The sequence below is a fragment of the Acanthaster planci genome, linkage group LG04 (assembly GCF_054643075.1).
Source record: "Acanthaster planci isolate LZ-2023a linkage group LG04, COTS_SCS, whole genome shotgun sequence".
Taxonomy (NCBI): Eukaryota; Metazoa; Echinodermata; class Asteroidea; order Valvatida; family Acanthasteridae; genus Acanthaster; species Acanthaster planci.
Genome location: NC_141780.1, coordinates 23,478,863 through 23,495,670, shown reverse-complemented (window position 1 = coordinate 23,495,670; position 16,808 = coordinate 23,478,863). Strand labels below are relative to the sequence as shown.

The window sequence follows — 16,808 nt, the reverse complement described above, 5'->3', positions numbered from 1 at the left end:
TGTTAAATTAACCTTCAGCAGGTACAGAAAGTTCCTCATAGTTGCCAATTTCTTCTTTCCCTTCAGTTCGACGACGCTGACGGTTTCCTAAACGTTCTCTTGCTAACAGCAACTGACGTTCTCGATCAGCTTTCATCCTGAAAGGTTACAATGCAAATATACAATTCACATTAACACATACATGTAGGGGCCTAATGGACTAGAACATCTCTGCATGTATTACATTAGAGTTAAATGGGTAATTAAACCACAGGCTTGTCTAAACATTTAGTTTCTCTACTGGTTATGTGAAAATCAACCCTCAATTTAGTTGGTAAATTTAAAAAGTAAAATATTTGGAATCAAGTTTTGCAATTTCATATTTGAATCTACATAGGTTGCCTGCCATCCTCACTAGTAAGCTTGAGGCTTTGGGCTAGAATCCAACCAGAGAATGCCAATGGTTTTTCTTATGAGATTCCATTGAAGCCCAAAGTATGCATAACTTCTCAGTGAACTGTGACATGCCAGATTACTGTCACAGTGACAGACAAGATTCTTGTCCATAAAACTTGTCATAATTATTGCAGGTTGTACTTCAGTACTAACCTTTCTTCCATATTGAGTTTGTTCCTCTCAGCCAAGCCAAGGAGAAGTGCTGCCTCATCAAAGTTATCCTCCATGGCTGCCCGTCTCTTCTCCCTCCTCAATCGGAGTAGTAATGCCTGTCTCTCCCTTTCACTCATTTCGTTGCCCTGTTGACGTCGCAGCAAAGCCATCAAGGCATCCATGTCTTCATTATAACGAGACTGAAGGTCCAGTAATAAATTATGGCCAGCAGTAGTACCTGCTTCCTCTGAATCTACGTACACAAAGCAAAAATACAAGTTGTTAACATAGATATAATAATAAAGATACATTTAATCAAAAATTTAATCATTGTTTTAATCACTGTTAAACCTGGATGATTAAAAAAATGACATCTTTCTCAACATAGCCACTTGAAAACTGAGCTTCAAAACCGCGATACCTTCAGTGTCTAGTGTCCTTTTCATTTTTTAATAATTCAGTATTCGAATATTTAAAACTGCATTCGACTTATAATGTTCAAATATTTAAAACTCACTGATCATCTTTTTATGCACCAGTTTAAACTGCATACAGTACTAGCTAAAAGTTGCAGGAAAAGCTTGTAAATGTTTTGCAGAGCAATAACTGGTATTACAAAGCACTGGTTGATATTATTCTTCATGTGTATTCGTGGTACAAAGATTATCACAGATACATTGATAAAGTTTTTGCAGGAATTGACTTGCTGGTTTACTACTGTAAATAGTGGCTTTTGATATATTATGCATGTGACTCACTTTTATCACCAGACAGATTTCGATTTTTTTCACAATGTTTCCAATAATGAGATAACTTGAAATTCAGTTGCGAGTGCTTTGGGTAAAGTATTAATATGATAATAAATGTTCACACACTATCGGTGATGAACCATTTCACTCAATGTACCCGCAAATCAATTATTTTCATGTGGCAAGGTTCATGACAGGCCTATAACATTTAGAAACAAAATAAATTTGTAATTTTAAATTACGCGAGCAGGCACAGTTCTCATGGCCGTTAAAAACTGCACCCTTAAGACCAATAACTCATTTTGCTGTTTTTTTCTATAGACAATCCTTCAACACTGAGATCAGCGTAATTCCCTGCAACAAAAGGGGCAAGACAGCTGACTTCTTCATACCAGTTCCCATATAATAAAGAGATCAAAAAATTAGAAAAGGGTTAAAAGAAAGGCAGTAATCTGAAAGAACCCAATATCACGACCCCTGCACCACAATAAAATTCATTCGCTTCCTCCGATACAAGAACACACCCCACATACCTGGTAAGTTAGCTCTTTTCAACCTCTTTTAGTTAGTTTCTAGGAAAGAAAAGGTAGATCTACTCCAGCCCCAAGGTCAAAATAATATCAGAACAATAAATGATCTTTACAGTAGGAACCCAACAGGAACGGATAAACCAATCACTGAATTATTCATATCAAAAAGAATTATTAGTAAAAAAAACACACATGCCTGCCTTCCCACCAATGAGCTTGTGCACTCACATCTACATGCACTCAATACATCTACATTTTGAAGACACAACTATCCAATCACAATGAACCTTTATAACATCGTACTCCTTCAGCAACATCTCATGGGGGTGATAAACTCAAAAATCAATCAATCATGGTTGTTCAACTAATCAAAAATTAAATGCTAGACAGACAGTAAAATAGAAATGAAACAATTTGTACAAGAAAGATTACTAATGGGGGGATTCATTTGACCATGCAGATCAAAATGATGCTTTTATTTCCTTTATTCGTCTCAAATGTACATACATTGAAGTTTATTATTTCAAAGTGTTTACACCGGATTTGATTAATTAAACATAAATATTATATTATATTTTGGCATCATGCACATTCATGTCGGTGCATGTAAAAAATGAGATTTAAGCATCGGAATCCACTGCACTGCGTACACCAAATTATGGTGGAATGGACCTTTTTAATGGGTCCTGTGAATTTGGTAATAAGAAGAGTTAACTATATTTTTTCTCAAATATTCAAACCAGCCCAGCAAATTGCTATTGAATATTTGGTTGGAGATCAAATGTTAGAAACTTTGATTTATTTGAAACAGCATTATCAGAGTCTTGATTGGAATGCAAAACTTCTCCGTTTCAAACGCCGAACAAAACTGGTTACTTCCCATTTCTATCTATGTCAGTTTTTCTGCCATTTTTAGTCTAGGTTCCAGGACCTTTGTGCCTTTTTTATTGCTTTCCCCTTCTTCTCTTCATAAAAGCATAATAGTGTTTGGGCCAACACATCTCTGTAATTCTCTCCCAGTATTCCTGGGGATCAAATCGATACCTAAGTTTGAGCATAATTCGTGTTAGTTTGTGACATCATTCTACCAAAACCAAATGGCATACCAATTCTGAAGTCCAAAATTTTCATTTAAAATGCTGTGTAGTGTTGTAAGATGTCTTTGAGATACACTCACTAGGAAGATCTAACAAAAGAAATATGGTGCAACAACGGGCACTCATTGTAATTGTGCACTGCAGATGTTCATATTGACTGCTACATCATTTTCATCATGACTACTGATCATGTTCAGTTTCTTGGTCAGCATTCACATTTCATTTTCCAGTCAGAGGGAGAAATAGGCCTATAAACCGATTGCACCAGTTACATGTAGATCACATGACCTAAAGTAGGTATCAACCCCAAAGCAACATGTGTTAGAGTGTTGTTTACAAACAATAAAGCCAATTTATAGTACTGTACCTAGCACATCAGTAATCTGAGTGGGGTACCTACTGTCAGCTTTATTTTAGGTAAATGATACTTGTGAAACACTTTAGTTTTGGTGGACTCCCTGTTTGATGATGCATGTAATTAATATCCACTATAGGTCATGTGACTTAGCGGGCGCATTTGGTCTATTCCTAGTGGTAAAGTGAACAGACAAGCAGAGACACTGCACATCAACAAACTGTATTTTGAGTGGCTCACTGCTCACTACAGATACAGGACTCATCATCCTGTAAATTGCGTCCTCTGTCAATTCAAATTCCTTCTCTTAGCACAACAGTGTCAATACATGCACGGGCAATAAAATCAAAGTGGTACCGTCTAGGGCCAAGCTACCATTTTCATCACAGTTTGTGTTGTCCAAAGAGTGCTACAAGAGGAAATTAAAAAAACCACAAAAAGCAAAATGTTATATTAGATACAAACAAAGCATCTCACTAACCTGACTCATCTGATTCATCTGAGTCCAGCCCCATGGCCCGACGACGCTCCCTACGAGCAAGACGTGCAGCTAGTTGTTTCTCATATTCTTCACGGTTTTTTCCCATCAGTTTCTGGAGATGTTTACTATCCTGGTATGAAAATTTCAAATGACTTTATAGAAAAACCTGAAATTTTCAAATTAATATGTAAAGCCTGTACATTTGTAAAATCATTTGCTTAATGAAGGGGAAATCCAAGTCACGTCCCCGAAACTGCAAGTGCTTATGACAAATTGCCCAGTTGTAAAATATTATTAAAAGTCAATAGTTTGACTTGGGTATACCATAAACAATGTAAACAGGTGGCTTGGGGGGGTCGAATGGCAGAATGCAATCGGCTGGTTTAGGAACCAAACTGGGGTTGCAAACAGACTACTAATGTAAAATAAGGATGGTGAAATAAATTACAAATACAAAACTGGATGGTTAAAATAGACAATGAAGAATTACGTTACACTTTGTCACAAGAAAATTCACAAGCTGAAAGTAAACTTACTATATCTTCATAGCATAATTTTGTAAGACAACGTAAATGAAAAATGAATGAACGAACCTTATCAGCACCACTGATGAGACGTGCCAGCTCATCCATTTTGCCTTCTCGTCTAAGCTGCCGCTCTTCCATCTTCTTCTTAATCAGGAGTCGCTGACGCTCCTGCTCAGACATCATCAACCACTGAGACTCTCCAAACTCTCTCATCAGTTGGTCTGTCAGTATTTTCTCCCTGTTCAAACCGATTAAAATTAGTTGTAATCAACATGTGCTTGAGTAGATCAGCAGCAGTCAGGATTTTTTTAGCTGAGGCCAATTGGCTCCAGTACCTTGAAGAGTACTTAAACCACGTACTTAACCACTTGCTGCTGGGTGCTTTTTAAATGCAGTGTACACATACAGGAGATTTTCAAGATTTTCAGTTTTCAAAATTCTCCAAAAATTCATCATTTCATTTAATGGACGTTTACACCCACACAAATGACTGTTTGGTAGCTACTCAAAGCTGACAGGTAACCTTCATTGGCTCCTGAATATTTCAGCCAGGCCTGCCGCCCTGTAAAGAGAGCCCAGAATTGTGAGGTGTTGCATAATTTCCTTTTTCTCCAGTGAATGCGAGTGGTGTCTTTTCAAACATGGCTGAATTAGCATGCAGCAGTGCTGTGTCACTCATCAATGCACTATGCCCAAAACAGTGGTATACTGTTTAAAAAGAGTGACGGATTACCTTCGAAAAATGCAAGCCGAAAAATGATGTCAATTCCCAGCAGCAGGTCTTTTGTTCCAAGTACGGTCTTTAGTTACATGGACCAGCTCTTTTGTCCCATTCCAAGCCCCCCGGCTCCACATATAAGACCATGGTGCTCGAAATGGGGTTCCCCGGCAGCAAGTGGTTAATAGATTACAGGCAACGCAAATTTTCTTAAGTACAATGGGCAATCTCAAGCAATTCGCTCTTTGCCCTGAATTAAAGTATACCTTCAATGGCAAAAAAGGAAGCTGGCAGGAGAGCAATTTTCAAATGTGGTTTGCGCACACACCTGGTGCAAAAGCAAAGACCATACATTCAAACAGAAATTGATCATACCAACTCAACTGTTCCAAGCCAAATGTGCAGGAACCTGTGCTAGCACACATTTAGTTCTGACCAAAAGACAGTCATTTCCAGATAAAAAACGGCCTCTCTCATGTCTGCTTGCAGCAAATAGGGAATCAACTTTGCACGATTTCAAAATCATAAAGTGACTATCCACAAACCTCAAAACATCATATTTTGCCTCCAGTGCTTCTACCAATTCTTTGTCTTCTTCAGTGAGTTCAATTGTTGATAAAATGACAGCTGATACATTGTCCAACCATTCCTCAGTCCTTGAACGGTGTTCACGCCTCCATAATTCCTTCAGAATGTCAGCAGTCTTACAAAGAAAAATGTAGACTAAAGAGTTAGTATATTTAATCACATGAAGCAAGATATGAGACAGACAGGACCCCCCTGCTTTGTGTTCGTCATTGTTTCACTGGAATTTGAGGAATTCTTTTCAAACACTGAGGGGGGATGTGTTTGGTAACAATATTGTATAGTGTGTGTAACAATTGGACATGTTGGGGGTACCCTTCAGTCTCATTTCTTGCTGGATATATATTCAAAAGTGCATAATTGAAACAACATGTGACAGCTTCATGATGCATGAAAATACTTTGTAAGGATTTGTTTTAGCACAAACAAAACTTGTGCAAGTCACTCATTTGATAATCCCCCCCCCACTTTTTATGACAAAAACATCTTTCAGGTAAAAAGGTGGATTATGACTAGTCGATCACAAAGCGAAGTGCTCTTGACAGTGGAGACTCATTATTAAAGTCTCCTGTTTTTTTTTTCCATACTTGTTGAGATTGTTTGATGGCTATTTTTTTGGAATGGCTTCAGATAAACATCAGGATGAGCAGATGTCGCAGTGTGGGCATTTAAAATTACAAAGGTATTTTGGTGCATAAAAGCCTATTCTTTTGGTGGGAATAAAGTACACGTAAGTCTTTGAGATAAAATGAGTTTAGACTTAACCACCTTTGAGTTATCAAAATTTTACTGTATTATAACCAGTTACATACATATTATTTTTAACAATCAATTTGTGCATTGATCCGCCTGCAGAAATTGGACAGATGTTGTCTACACTAAAATCAGCTTTGAAAAAAGGGACAGATTAAATTGCTTGGAGGTCCACAGCATTTATCTCACCATTGTCTGCATCTCTACCACAACCTTCTCTACCTCTTGTGCTTGTTTTTGCTGCAAGTCAGCTAGCACACAGGCAGAGACTTGATTATCAGTGAAGTTGTGCCCTCCACGAATCTCAGTACGTCTGCATATAGAAAGAATAGACCTGAATATCAAGACAACTGACAACTATGTTGATGATTGGTGAGATAAAGACCAATTCAAATACAACTCTCATATCACATAACAAAAGATGTACATTTCAACATCACACAAACTTCTAGGTCTAAAAATACTGCATGCAAGTGCAACAATTACTTACTCTGTAATTCCCATTCAAATTGATAGGAATGGATTAACTTAAGTATAAAGGTGCACATAATGGTTCAGTCACATGTCCACCTCCATTATTGCTCATCAACAATCAGACTTTTTCACAAGATTTTTGTCTACTTCAAACACTGTTTAAGCACTCTGGACTGCTCCTGTCTTTAGCAAGATCATGGCACATGTTAGAAATGAAAACCACTGGAAGAGCCGGAAGATAACTGGAGTGACAACGTGTGATTTGGGGTTCCAATTCACAGTGTACCTGTTTTCATGATAGAGACCTGTGCCTTCTAACAATATCTTGAGATGTACAGTCCTTTTAGAGACCAAGTGCTCTTTGGAGCCTTGACGCCAGTTGGAACGCTGTAGTCGCAACGCTTTTAATCTGTCTTCACGATGTTCCTGGCTCTTCCGTCGGGCAACAGAGAGCCAAGTGGCACTTTCTTTGCCTTGCAGGAGATAGATCATAACCTAAAGACCAATCAAAAATCAACACACTTAAATACATGTATACCAAATAATTATGAATACAATCATAATCTTGGGATTCAGACTGAAGGGGAAATCAATACGTCATAAAAGATTAAATAAGGAAGTTGTAATCACAGCAGCCTTCTTTAAGCTCTCTTTGAATTATCTGCACATCATTAACTCTTGGCAGATTATTCAGAAATGTCTATAAGCGGACTTTGATATTTATGCCTCAGATATCAGGCATACAGGACAGGTTAACATGAAAGGTGTCAGTAAGTTATCAATAATTTTTAAAGCCTAAAATAGATCTTTGAGTCTCAAGTTTGCTCAAAGATAACGGAGGAAATGGTAATGCACGACTGTATAGAAAAGTGAAACTTAATGATGACCATTATCAGCAGAATGCTTTAAAGCAGCAGTTGCTTTGAAGAATTTTCAAGCCTCACTTACATGTAGATGTACACTTGCAAACATAACTTACTTTATACATGTACCATTTTGTATCATTTTGAAGTACATGTATGACATTTTGGTAGGCTCTGTGTGAAAACTATTGGTGACACTGTGTGACCTAATCATGACAGGCAAGCAAAGTAAGGTCAAGATAAATGTAGCAAATGCATCACTGATCGAAAATTACTAATACCCTTACACGTAAAGAAGCATTTGTATCCATACATGTAGATACAAGGTCTTCATGCACACATAACCACAATAACTCATATTCCTTACACACCATCTGCCAACCAAAACACGGTAAGTGATGAGACAATCCAAATTATTATTTCTCGGTCTGTACCTCGCATTCATGGCTGTGTTTCTTCAAGAGTTGTCTGACTACCTCCACCTGCCAGGCTACAATGCCTCGATTCTTGCCTATCAGATGGCCATCATCATCAATCACTTTGGGAGGTCTGCGTCCTTTCATCCGATGCAGTCTCTCCAAAGCAAGCAGCTCATTTAAATCTCGATCGCTGTCAAATCTAAGAGAGCATAATTTCATTCACCATCTTAAGCTCTTTATATATGTCATAAGCAAAAAATTTTCAAAACTGTCTTGATTTGTTCTTAAGCTGCTTCAATGCCAATATGTCTGATCATTATCATCTATTCCAACCCCAAACAAGAACTAATTTGGCAATAAGCAGATAAATTTACTGAAGCCCCAGGTGGGTTAAAGTTTGTTCCTGAGAATGGTGGTGGTAAGTTGGCTAATTGCAGAGGGAGAACAAACCCACAGACTTCCAATAATGCATTTTCAACAGAAAAATCATGAAAAAATTAACATGTTTTTCCTGACTGTTTTTAGTGTTTAGAAAAGAATTATCTGAAATAACTTTTTTATCCTCTGACCCTAGATGAGTTAATTGTATGGGGAAAACAGAACTTTAGAGTTTTATTTTGTAAAATTTTTTTCCGTCCTCAGACCATGCGAAATTTCCTGCTACATGTATGTTCATAATCCAATAAATAACAAAATGCTGTCCAAAAAGCAAGATACATGTACAACTGCAAGACAAGTTACACACTTCCACCTGTTGCAAAATCAGCAAGTTATGTGCACCTAATTTACATCAGTCTCACAAAACATTTTCAACAACATTTAACACACTTTCACACACAAAAACCACAATAGAAAATATAGAAGATAAATCCTATGTGTTAGCTAGGCCACTTTTCCCTCCAACGTGGCTCTACGTGGACTCTATGGCATCTGCCATCAAAAACTTGGATCAAAGGTGAGCGCAAATTCCAATGACTATGGAAGTTTCTTAACATGAGGGAAACCCCAGTGTCGTTACAGAGTAGCAACATTTAAAATTTACAAGCAGCACTTAGCGTAAGTAGACCATTTGCAACTATGCTTCAGAACAGCACTTTTTCAATGACTTTTATTAAGTTCTGCAACTCTGTAAAGATGCTTTACAATAACTCACCCTGGGCACATGTACTGCTGTGGGCGTTCAGCAAGTCCCGTTGCCATTGAAGAATACTCAAATGACTCGCCCTCGTAGGAGGCAATCAGCTGCTGTGCAGCAAGGGATGCATACTCAGTAATCATCTCAGCAGAGGTCAATGCCCTACGGTTCCCCATCTTGAGTACAGACAGAAGAAACTCACGCTCTTTCATGTAGCGCTTGTGAAGATCAATAAGGAGCTGCCCACATGTTGTTACTCCTAACAAAAAAGTGAAATTGCTTTGCTCTAAAGCTTGGTATGTCAAAGGTTTCAGAGGTTTAATCTGAGGTGCAGTAGCCTTGAGGTAGAACAAGTAAACACCACCTGTGACAACATGGTACATAAACATGGAAGTTACTGAAGCCAACACAGTAGTTTTTACAGCATGGGGGCTTGAAAACTACAGAGGCCTACCAGGTAGCTACAGAGACCAATATGGTAGCTATATTTATCTGAAAAGGTAGCTCCAATACCCCAAATGGAGGCTATACAGCAGCCAACATGGTCTCTGCTGTATGTAGGAGCATGGCAGCTCAGTGGCTAGTATGGTAAGAGTAGTAACCAACATGGCGGCTACAGCATTGGGGGGCATAAAAACTGCCGAAGCCAAAATAGAAGCTAGAGTAACCAATACGGTAGTATACAAACACAGCATGGTTTGAGGGGAAGTAGTGGGAATCACTTGTCCCGAGGTGTACGTCAGTTTGACTCCCTCCCTCCGTGAAACTGACTTACACCTCGGGACCAGTAATTCCCACTATTTTCCCAAAATAAACCATGCTGTATTTGTTTTACTACACTTCATAAATAATTCAAACAGAAATCTCACGCCACTGTTTTTTCTTAGCTGCTAAATTTCCATGTAATGATAGTGGAGTGTAGATGTGCATTGAAACAGGACTTCAACAGTCTGGTGCTGACATACGTTTGGGGTCTTTACTGTAATAGTTATTAGGATGCAACTCCAGACTGGTTCCGTAAAGACTACATGACACAGACTACATATATAAGCAGCAGGTTCAAGAGGGATTTTTTGATGCTACCAGAAAAAACTACCGCACAGCAGTGAGGTGGATACTCACCACTATGACGTCACCTAGTCGCGTATCATTCTACTTCCCTGATGCAAGGTGGAATTGGCCAATGACGTGCTCCAATTTGCTCATGAATATTTATGAGGTATAGTAACTACAATTAGCTGCCATGATAGTTACAATAGCTCAGTGGCTAATATGGTAGCTACAGTAAAAAATATAGTAGTTACAGGTACAGTAACAGAAGTGGAAGAAATGTTGATTAATACCTTGCACTCTCTGAGCATACTCATTAGCAAATATCTCGTAAATCTGATCCTCTGTCTTTCCCTCATTCAGCAGTACAGCAACTTTGCTTTGATGGTCCATGGACTGACGTTCAAACTCACTGCGCAGGCATCCTATCATAGCTTCCAGCCTAGAGTCATAATGCTGGTAAGAGATGACCAGGCGTGAGATCTGATCTAGGTCACTGCTTCGTCGCAATTGATGCTCTTTCATCTGGACACGGAGGACTTGTTCCTGCTGCTCTCCCTCTGACATGGAGGACCAAATAGGATCCCCTAGATAAATTTGAAAAAAGGGTAGCATCAAAAACATATTCCAACAAAACAATGAGCTTTTATTGATTTCAATCAGTATTATCATTTTCTAAAACTAAAGTTTACAGTAAAAGATCCTAACTTCTTACCAATATGTTTTTTAACAGCTTCCCAAAGCAGCTTCTCTCTAAGGATATCATATTTTTGTTCCAGTGCCTCTAACAGATCCTGGACAGTAACACGATTCCGCATCCTGTAGTCAACCTCATAGTCCTTGCCATCATCAAAGATCAGTGCCTCCACACCAAGATTTACCCAACTGGGACAAATCAAGCAGAAAAAAATCTTGAAACATCTCATCACCTCCCCTAACACGGAAATATCTAATACATGAGCTATGTATTTTTCTGAGACCTATTCTACCTCCAAAATTTGTTTCTTAGTACTTTTGAGTAATTTTTTAAATTCATAATTTGAAAAACTCTACAATGCCAACCAGAAAAAGTTTAAATTTATAAAAGACACAACTATAACTGAAAAATGGTCAAAAAAGCAAAGTCGTCAAAATAAAACAGATCGTTAGATAAAACAAAACTCCAGGTTGAATAAAAGCAAGTCAAACTACGCAAAAATAGCACTCAAGTTAAGTATAAAAAGGCTTACTTATGATGAAACACTCACCGGTTGAGCTTGCGCTTTGCCTTGCTACGGAATTTATTTTGATAGTACTGTCTATCTTGTGCGTCCACAGTCTGTGACAACTCATCCTCCTGTTGATAAGAATTGTTAAAAACAATCCCCCAAACAACTTTTACAATTAAAAAGTCTGGGTATGCTTCAAAAATGCTTATCTGGGCAACTTCACACAAGATTTTGACAGAAAATGGTGTTTAAGATTTCTCAATAACACTGTACAGTCGACTCTCGTTAACACAAGGCCCTTGGGACTTACTAATTAGCTTGTATTATGGTACCCAACACCAGAACTGCCCTTGTTGCACATAAAAATGTGAGGAAACTAGCTATTGGTGGTGTGTACAGCAGAAGGGCAGTTTTTAGGGCCAGGTGTTTGGTTACAGAACACAATTTTTATTAGTTTCCTGTGGGGACTTTGGTCTTAGGGAATTTTTTAAGGGGTGGGGAAATCAAACAAAAGATTTCTTTTGTTCACCACTATCCTAAATATTGTAGCACTTTTGGGTGGGTACGGGAACTGCAAACGTCCATTGTTCGTCTCTCTTGCAGCACTGGACACAAATGGCTTGATTCAGTGAGGGAAAACCGCAGTGCTGTTCTACTGTATACACATAAATTACGGAAGTGCCTTTCAAAATTGAATGGACTGGCTGATTGACAAGTTGCCTTCAAAAAAGCTTGTGATAAGTAGACAGAAAACAATAGATTTGCACTCAGCTGGTGTGCAAGAAATGCTCCTCTTAACCGAAATTTTGTAACATCCGAGCTTGTATTACACATTTTTTCCCTCACAGGAATGTGCACAATTCAGTCAGGACTGGTAAATATGCTCGTCTAAACCAGAGTCTTGTCTTACCCGAGCTCGTATTACCGAGAGTCGACTGTATTTAAGATGGCTTGATTACTAATAGTTTAGGTAATGTTGCTTCTGGTTGCCAACTCATTATTCCTGTTACAAAGAAATCTGTAATCATTACATGTACCTCTGAGAGCTACCAGCTCCAGGAAAGTCCCTGACAAAGTTACTGGACTAATGCAACTTATCACAGGGTTATGTGTACTGGATAATATTACCTGTAAAACCAAAAACTCCTTATGCTCCTGATAATCCAATGTTCTCTTTTCTCTGTCCAGCTTCTCTCCCTCTGCAGTGATATCTTCCATCTCCCATTCCTCCCCACTTTGTAAAGGAGGATTACAGAGCCACATCCTTATCTCGTTAAAAGTTACATCTTCATTGGCAGATACATCACGAGACTTTAGGAATGCCTGCCAGGTCTGGGTAGTGAAGTGTTCCTGGTGGGTGGCTTTCATCAGGATCAAGGCTTCCCGAGGAGTGATGCGGTGGTTGCCTCGACTATCCAAGGCCTGGAAGTCCCACCATGCCCGCTCTTCCACAGTTCGGCGTCTCTCCAGCTCCAAAAGAACATCAAGGAAACAGAACTTTGGACACCTGTTTCCTCCACTGCACACCTAAGAAATAACATAGTTTATGTGTAGGTATTTTAACAGACATTTGTTTAGCCTATTCACATGTTTTTATTGCCATGTTAATCTATCGTACACCGCTGGTGGTGCTGAGGGCCGCCGGCGGAGTGCCCTGACCTGTTTCTTTTGTACAGGGTGCGCACTGGAAATTGGCTTCTATTTTAGGATGCTTGTGGTTTGGGAGGCGCGGGAGGGAATTAGGCAAAATGTCTAGGCGGCCTAAAGAATTGTTATACAATGTTATACATTGCTTGACATGTGTTTTTTTTTTTTAGAGCTTGAGTGTCATGTACCCAGCTGTTGTTCTGACAGCAGTGCGGAAAGTTGTCCGCTGAGTTTGTGTAGTGAATAAATTCAGTTTTTCTAGTTGGAAAACCTGTGTCTGCTCCCTCTTCCTGTTAAGCAGTCGTGAGGGATAAGAACCAATGAGTCCACGCTACAGTATGTTTCAGAAAGTGTTTTTGTTTTTCAAACTTGTCACAGTCGAAAAGATTACTTTCTTTTATTTATTTATTCATTTACTTATTTATTTACCACATCCAACAGCAGAGGGATCGCCAGTTACAGGAATGGGATAAACATAATATATATAACATTCTAAATCTGTGCATTGATACATTATTCAAAACAAAACAAGAGTTAAATAATATATATATGTACATATATAATCAACAATCAGACAGACTAAAAATTAGATATGTAGATAAAGACAAAATGGAAAAAAGAACTAAATAACAATCAAAACAAGAGTACACACTTGATTGTAAGCATTCAAAAATGAAATAGCACACACTTAATATGAAAAGCAACGTTTACAAAAACAACTACATGTATAACCCACGAGAAAATACAAAAACATACATTGAGACTGGGAACTGACTGAACGGAGTAAGCATAGTGAGACGGTAAGAAAGGAAACCATAAGGATGTAAATGTACATGTACCGATAGAATTCAACCTAAGAGAGCATGGTAAACTTGTTTGCGAAAAGAAGTAAGGGAAGGTGCACCAAACACATCACATTTCCCATGGAAATAGTGTGTAGAAAGATGCAAAAGAAGATAATGAACTTAGAAGCATTATCTAGAACCTTAAGAATACCTGACTGATGGCAGCATCTATTTGATCAGCATTTATTGATGTGTAGTGAAATGCTTTGTGAAACTCCTGCAGTTGGTTTGCATCCACAAAACCCCGGCATGTAGGATCGAGAAGGTCAAAAATGGCCTCAAAGTCTTCTTTCGTCCCCATGGTAATATCTCAGTGGACTTCTGGGAAGGTGAAAAAAAATGTAGCACTTGTTCAGTAAATGCAAACTTATGAAATTTAGATCTGCTAAAATTTAGATCATCAGTAAATGCTATATCATGACATACAAAATAATTTATTTATACCCACTGTAAATATTAAAAGGCCGTGGAAGCAGTTACGCAGTTTAGGTATGGATAGTAGTAACATGATATACATGTACATCTACTGTACATGTATGTACATGTCTACAGGATGTGCCTGCATCTGTTTCCAAGTAACTCATGGGTACCTAGTGGGTTTGTATTTTCAGCTGAAGCAAATTTTTCAAATACAGAAGATTTATAAAAATGTGAATCAACACATTTGAAGCTGAGTCCTTTTGTAACATTTGAAAATGATCATGTTATGTTACAAAAAGGCAAACATAGAATCCTATTTACAATGTATTATACTTGCATTGTAGCTAGTAAAGGTGGTATAGGTCGAGGCCAGCCAAACTGCACTGCTACTATTTGGGGATTGTAAATTTGGGGACCCTGTTCCATAATAGAAGGGAGAGCTACTTTTTAACTTTTGAATTCATCCTGGGAGATGACTGTGAGATCATGCTAAATAACTGTAAGGATATTGTTGTTAAAAAAAGGGTAGGGTTTTGAGTTTTGAGGGAAATTTTGAGGAGAAACTGTGAGTATTTTAACACATGACACATGGATTCAAATTTGCACGGTTAGTTTATCAGTAAGAAAGTCACATTTTCTCACAATTGACAATTCGAAATTTTCCAAAAAATAGGGTCAGCACAATAAACAGAGTGTTGCCTTTTTTTGGGGGGGGACTTACCAGTTTTACAAGATTAAACTGGGGGGTCTCTAAAAAGTCTAAGTAGGCCTATACAATCCCCACGGTTTGGACTGTCCTGGCCTGGATTGAGCGCTCCAGCTACACACGAACATCACTTGTCACACGACAGAGTTCTGTTCAATGTTGAACCGTTATTTTGTTCTAGGGCTAGGCTAAGTTCTGTACCTGTGTCATAAAGTTTGGCAAAGCATCCCGGGAGAAACATCACACCAACCATGCAGCAACTTGTGCATCCCAATAAGAAAGGCCTAATTAAGTTGCCTACTCTGATAAGGCCTGACGTTACTCAATACTCGTTAGTTACTCGTTAGGAACTAGTTACTTGTGTTTTATTCCTCCATGATTCAACAAGTGAAGCCTACGCTTATGTCTGAGTATTCTTCTGACTATCCAGCTGATCAAAATAGATTACTTACCGTTGACCATCATTAGCGTTTTTGGAAAAAGGAACGTGAAGTTGAGACCGCAAATATAGGCATAAGGGGAGTAAAACTAGGGCCTAGCCATACTTATCCCGCGTACAAAGACTGGTAAGTGGTAGCCTGGCCGGGTGGGCTCGCCGCATGTAAAACACGTACCGCGTACCGCGACCATATTACCACTGCACCGTCACGCAATATATTAACAGTGTTCATCAGCTCGCCACTGACAAGGGACTGACGTCATCCTCACCCGGCAACGTTAAACAAATTTATTAATATTGTCCCGATGTTTAGTTGCTCCTCTCTCGGATCGCACTCACGCGGAACTCAAGTTCCAAAACAAAGTTTTTATATTATGCCGCTAAATTGGGTTATCAACGTCTACTTTCCATCAGGCAGAATTACTAAAACAAAGTTCTAAAACTAAACCCCAATCGCTGGTCGAGAACTGATATTAGACCATCCACTGGGGGTTTAAAAAAAACGCGAACCGTCACGGTGACTGAACTGCCGTTCGCTCATATTAACAACGCGCACATCAGTATGCGTTCCACACAATGTCGATGGCACAAATGGTTGGAGGTTAAATAGTACATGATACGCCTCCGATGGAACATTTCACCTCATGGAATTATTCTTACCATTGCAATAAATGTAAAACATTCATAATTTGTTTTATACAATCCTCATCGTTATTATCTTCTCTTAGGAAAACAAACAGTCATTTTCGTCCACAGATTCGAGTCTGCATCGTGCAATGTTAGACTGATTCCGCCCCTACATTATTTTCCTCTTTCTTATGGGCATGAAATAAATTAAATGGGGGGGGGGAAGCAAGTGAAATGAAGTTGTATTCAATGTGTACCGTTGAATAGAATGAATTCAATAAAAGTGTGATTAACCATCCACCAATCAGATGACGAGGATTTCTGGAGGTATTGCTATTACGGGCCTCACCACAGACATCCGTCCGCATCTTAATTGGCCGAGAGCCAGTCACATCATTGTCACAACTTTACCCGTTAAGTTGCAAGCAAAGTGCTTTACCCTTTACTAAGCAACCAACGAACTAAACGCGTGACGACCGACATCGTGTGCAAACTCGCATACTGAAAGCAGAAAACTTATGTGCAAAATGCATACTGGTGTGCGTTGCGAGTCACGCTCATTCCAAAGAGCTAACGCTACTGGGCTCAAACA

General features: G+C 38.8%; 1 protein-coding gene across 4 annotated transcripts in view; it reads right to left on the bottom strand.

The window, feature by feature from the left end:
- The window catches only part of LOC110983007 (uncharacterized), a 55,497-nt gene extending 39,679 nt beyond the window's left edge, over window positions 1-15,818 (bottom strand). For 3 of the 4 annotated variants that reach the window (XR_015425000.1, XM_022241861.2, XM_087135633.1), the window contains exons 1-15: window positions 15,603-15,818; window positions 14,176-14,345; window positions 12,661-13,059; window positions 11,572-11,660; window positions 11,040-11,209; window positions 10,618-10,911; window positions 9,293-9,533; window positions 8,155-8,338; window positions 7,144-7,352; window positions 6,573-6,696; window positions 5,591-5,748; window positions 4,394-4,565; window positions 3,801-3,930; window positions 589-841; window positions 13-137 (exon numbers count right to left, since the gene is read on the bottom strand). Coding sequence is in view for 3 of the 4 variants with exons in the window: in XM_022241861.2 (XP_022097553.2) it covers window positions 13-137; window positions 589-841; window positions 3,801-3,930; window positions 4,394-4,565; window positions 5,591-5,748; window positions 6,573-6,696; window positions 7,144-7,352; window positions 8,155-8,338; window positions 9,293-9,533; window positions 10,618-10,911; window positions 11,040-11,209; window positions 11,572-11,660; window positions 12,661-13,059; window positions 14,176-14,325 (2,698 nt within the window). In the remaining variant the exon portion in view is untranslated. The remainder of the gene's footprint in view (window positions 1-12; window positions 138-588; window positions 842-3,800; window positions 3,931-4,393; window positions 4,566-5,590; window positions 5,749-6,572; window positions 6,697-7,143; window positions 7,353-8,154; window positions 8,339-9,292; window positions 9,534-10,617; window positions 10,912-11,039; window positions 11,210-11,571; window positions 11,661-12,660; window positions 13,060-14,175; window positions 14,346-15,602) is intronic. The other variant, XM_087135632.1, reaches the window with a different exon arrangement.
- Window positions 15,819-16,808: the final 990 nt, after the last annotated feature.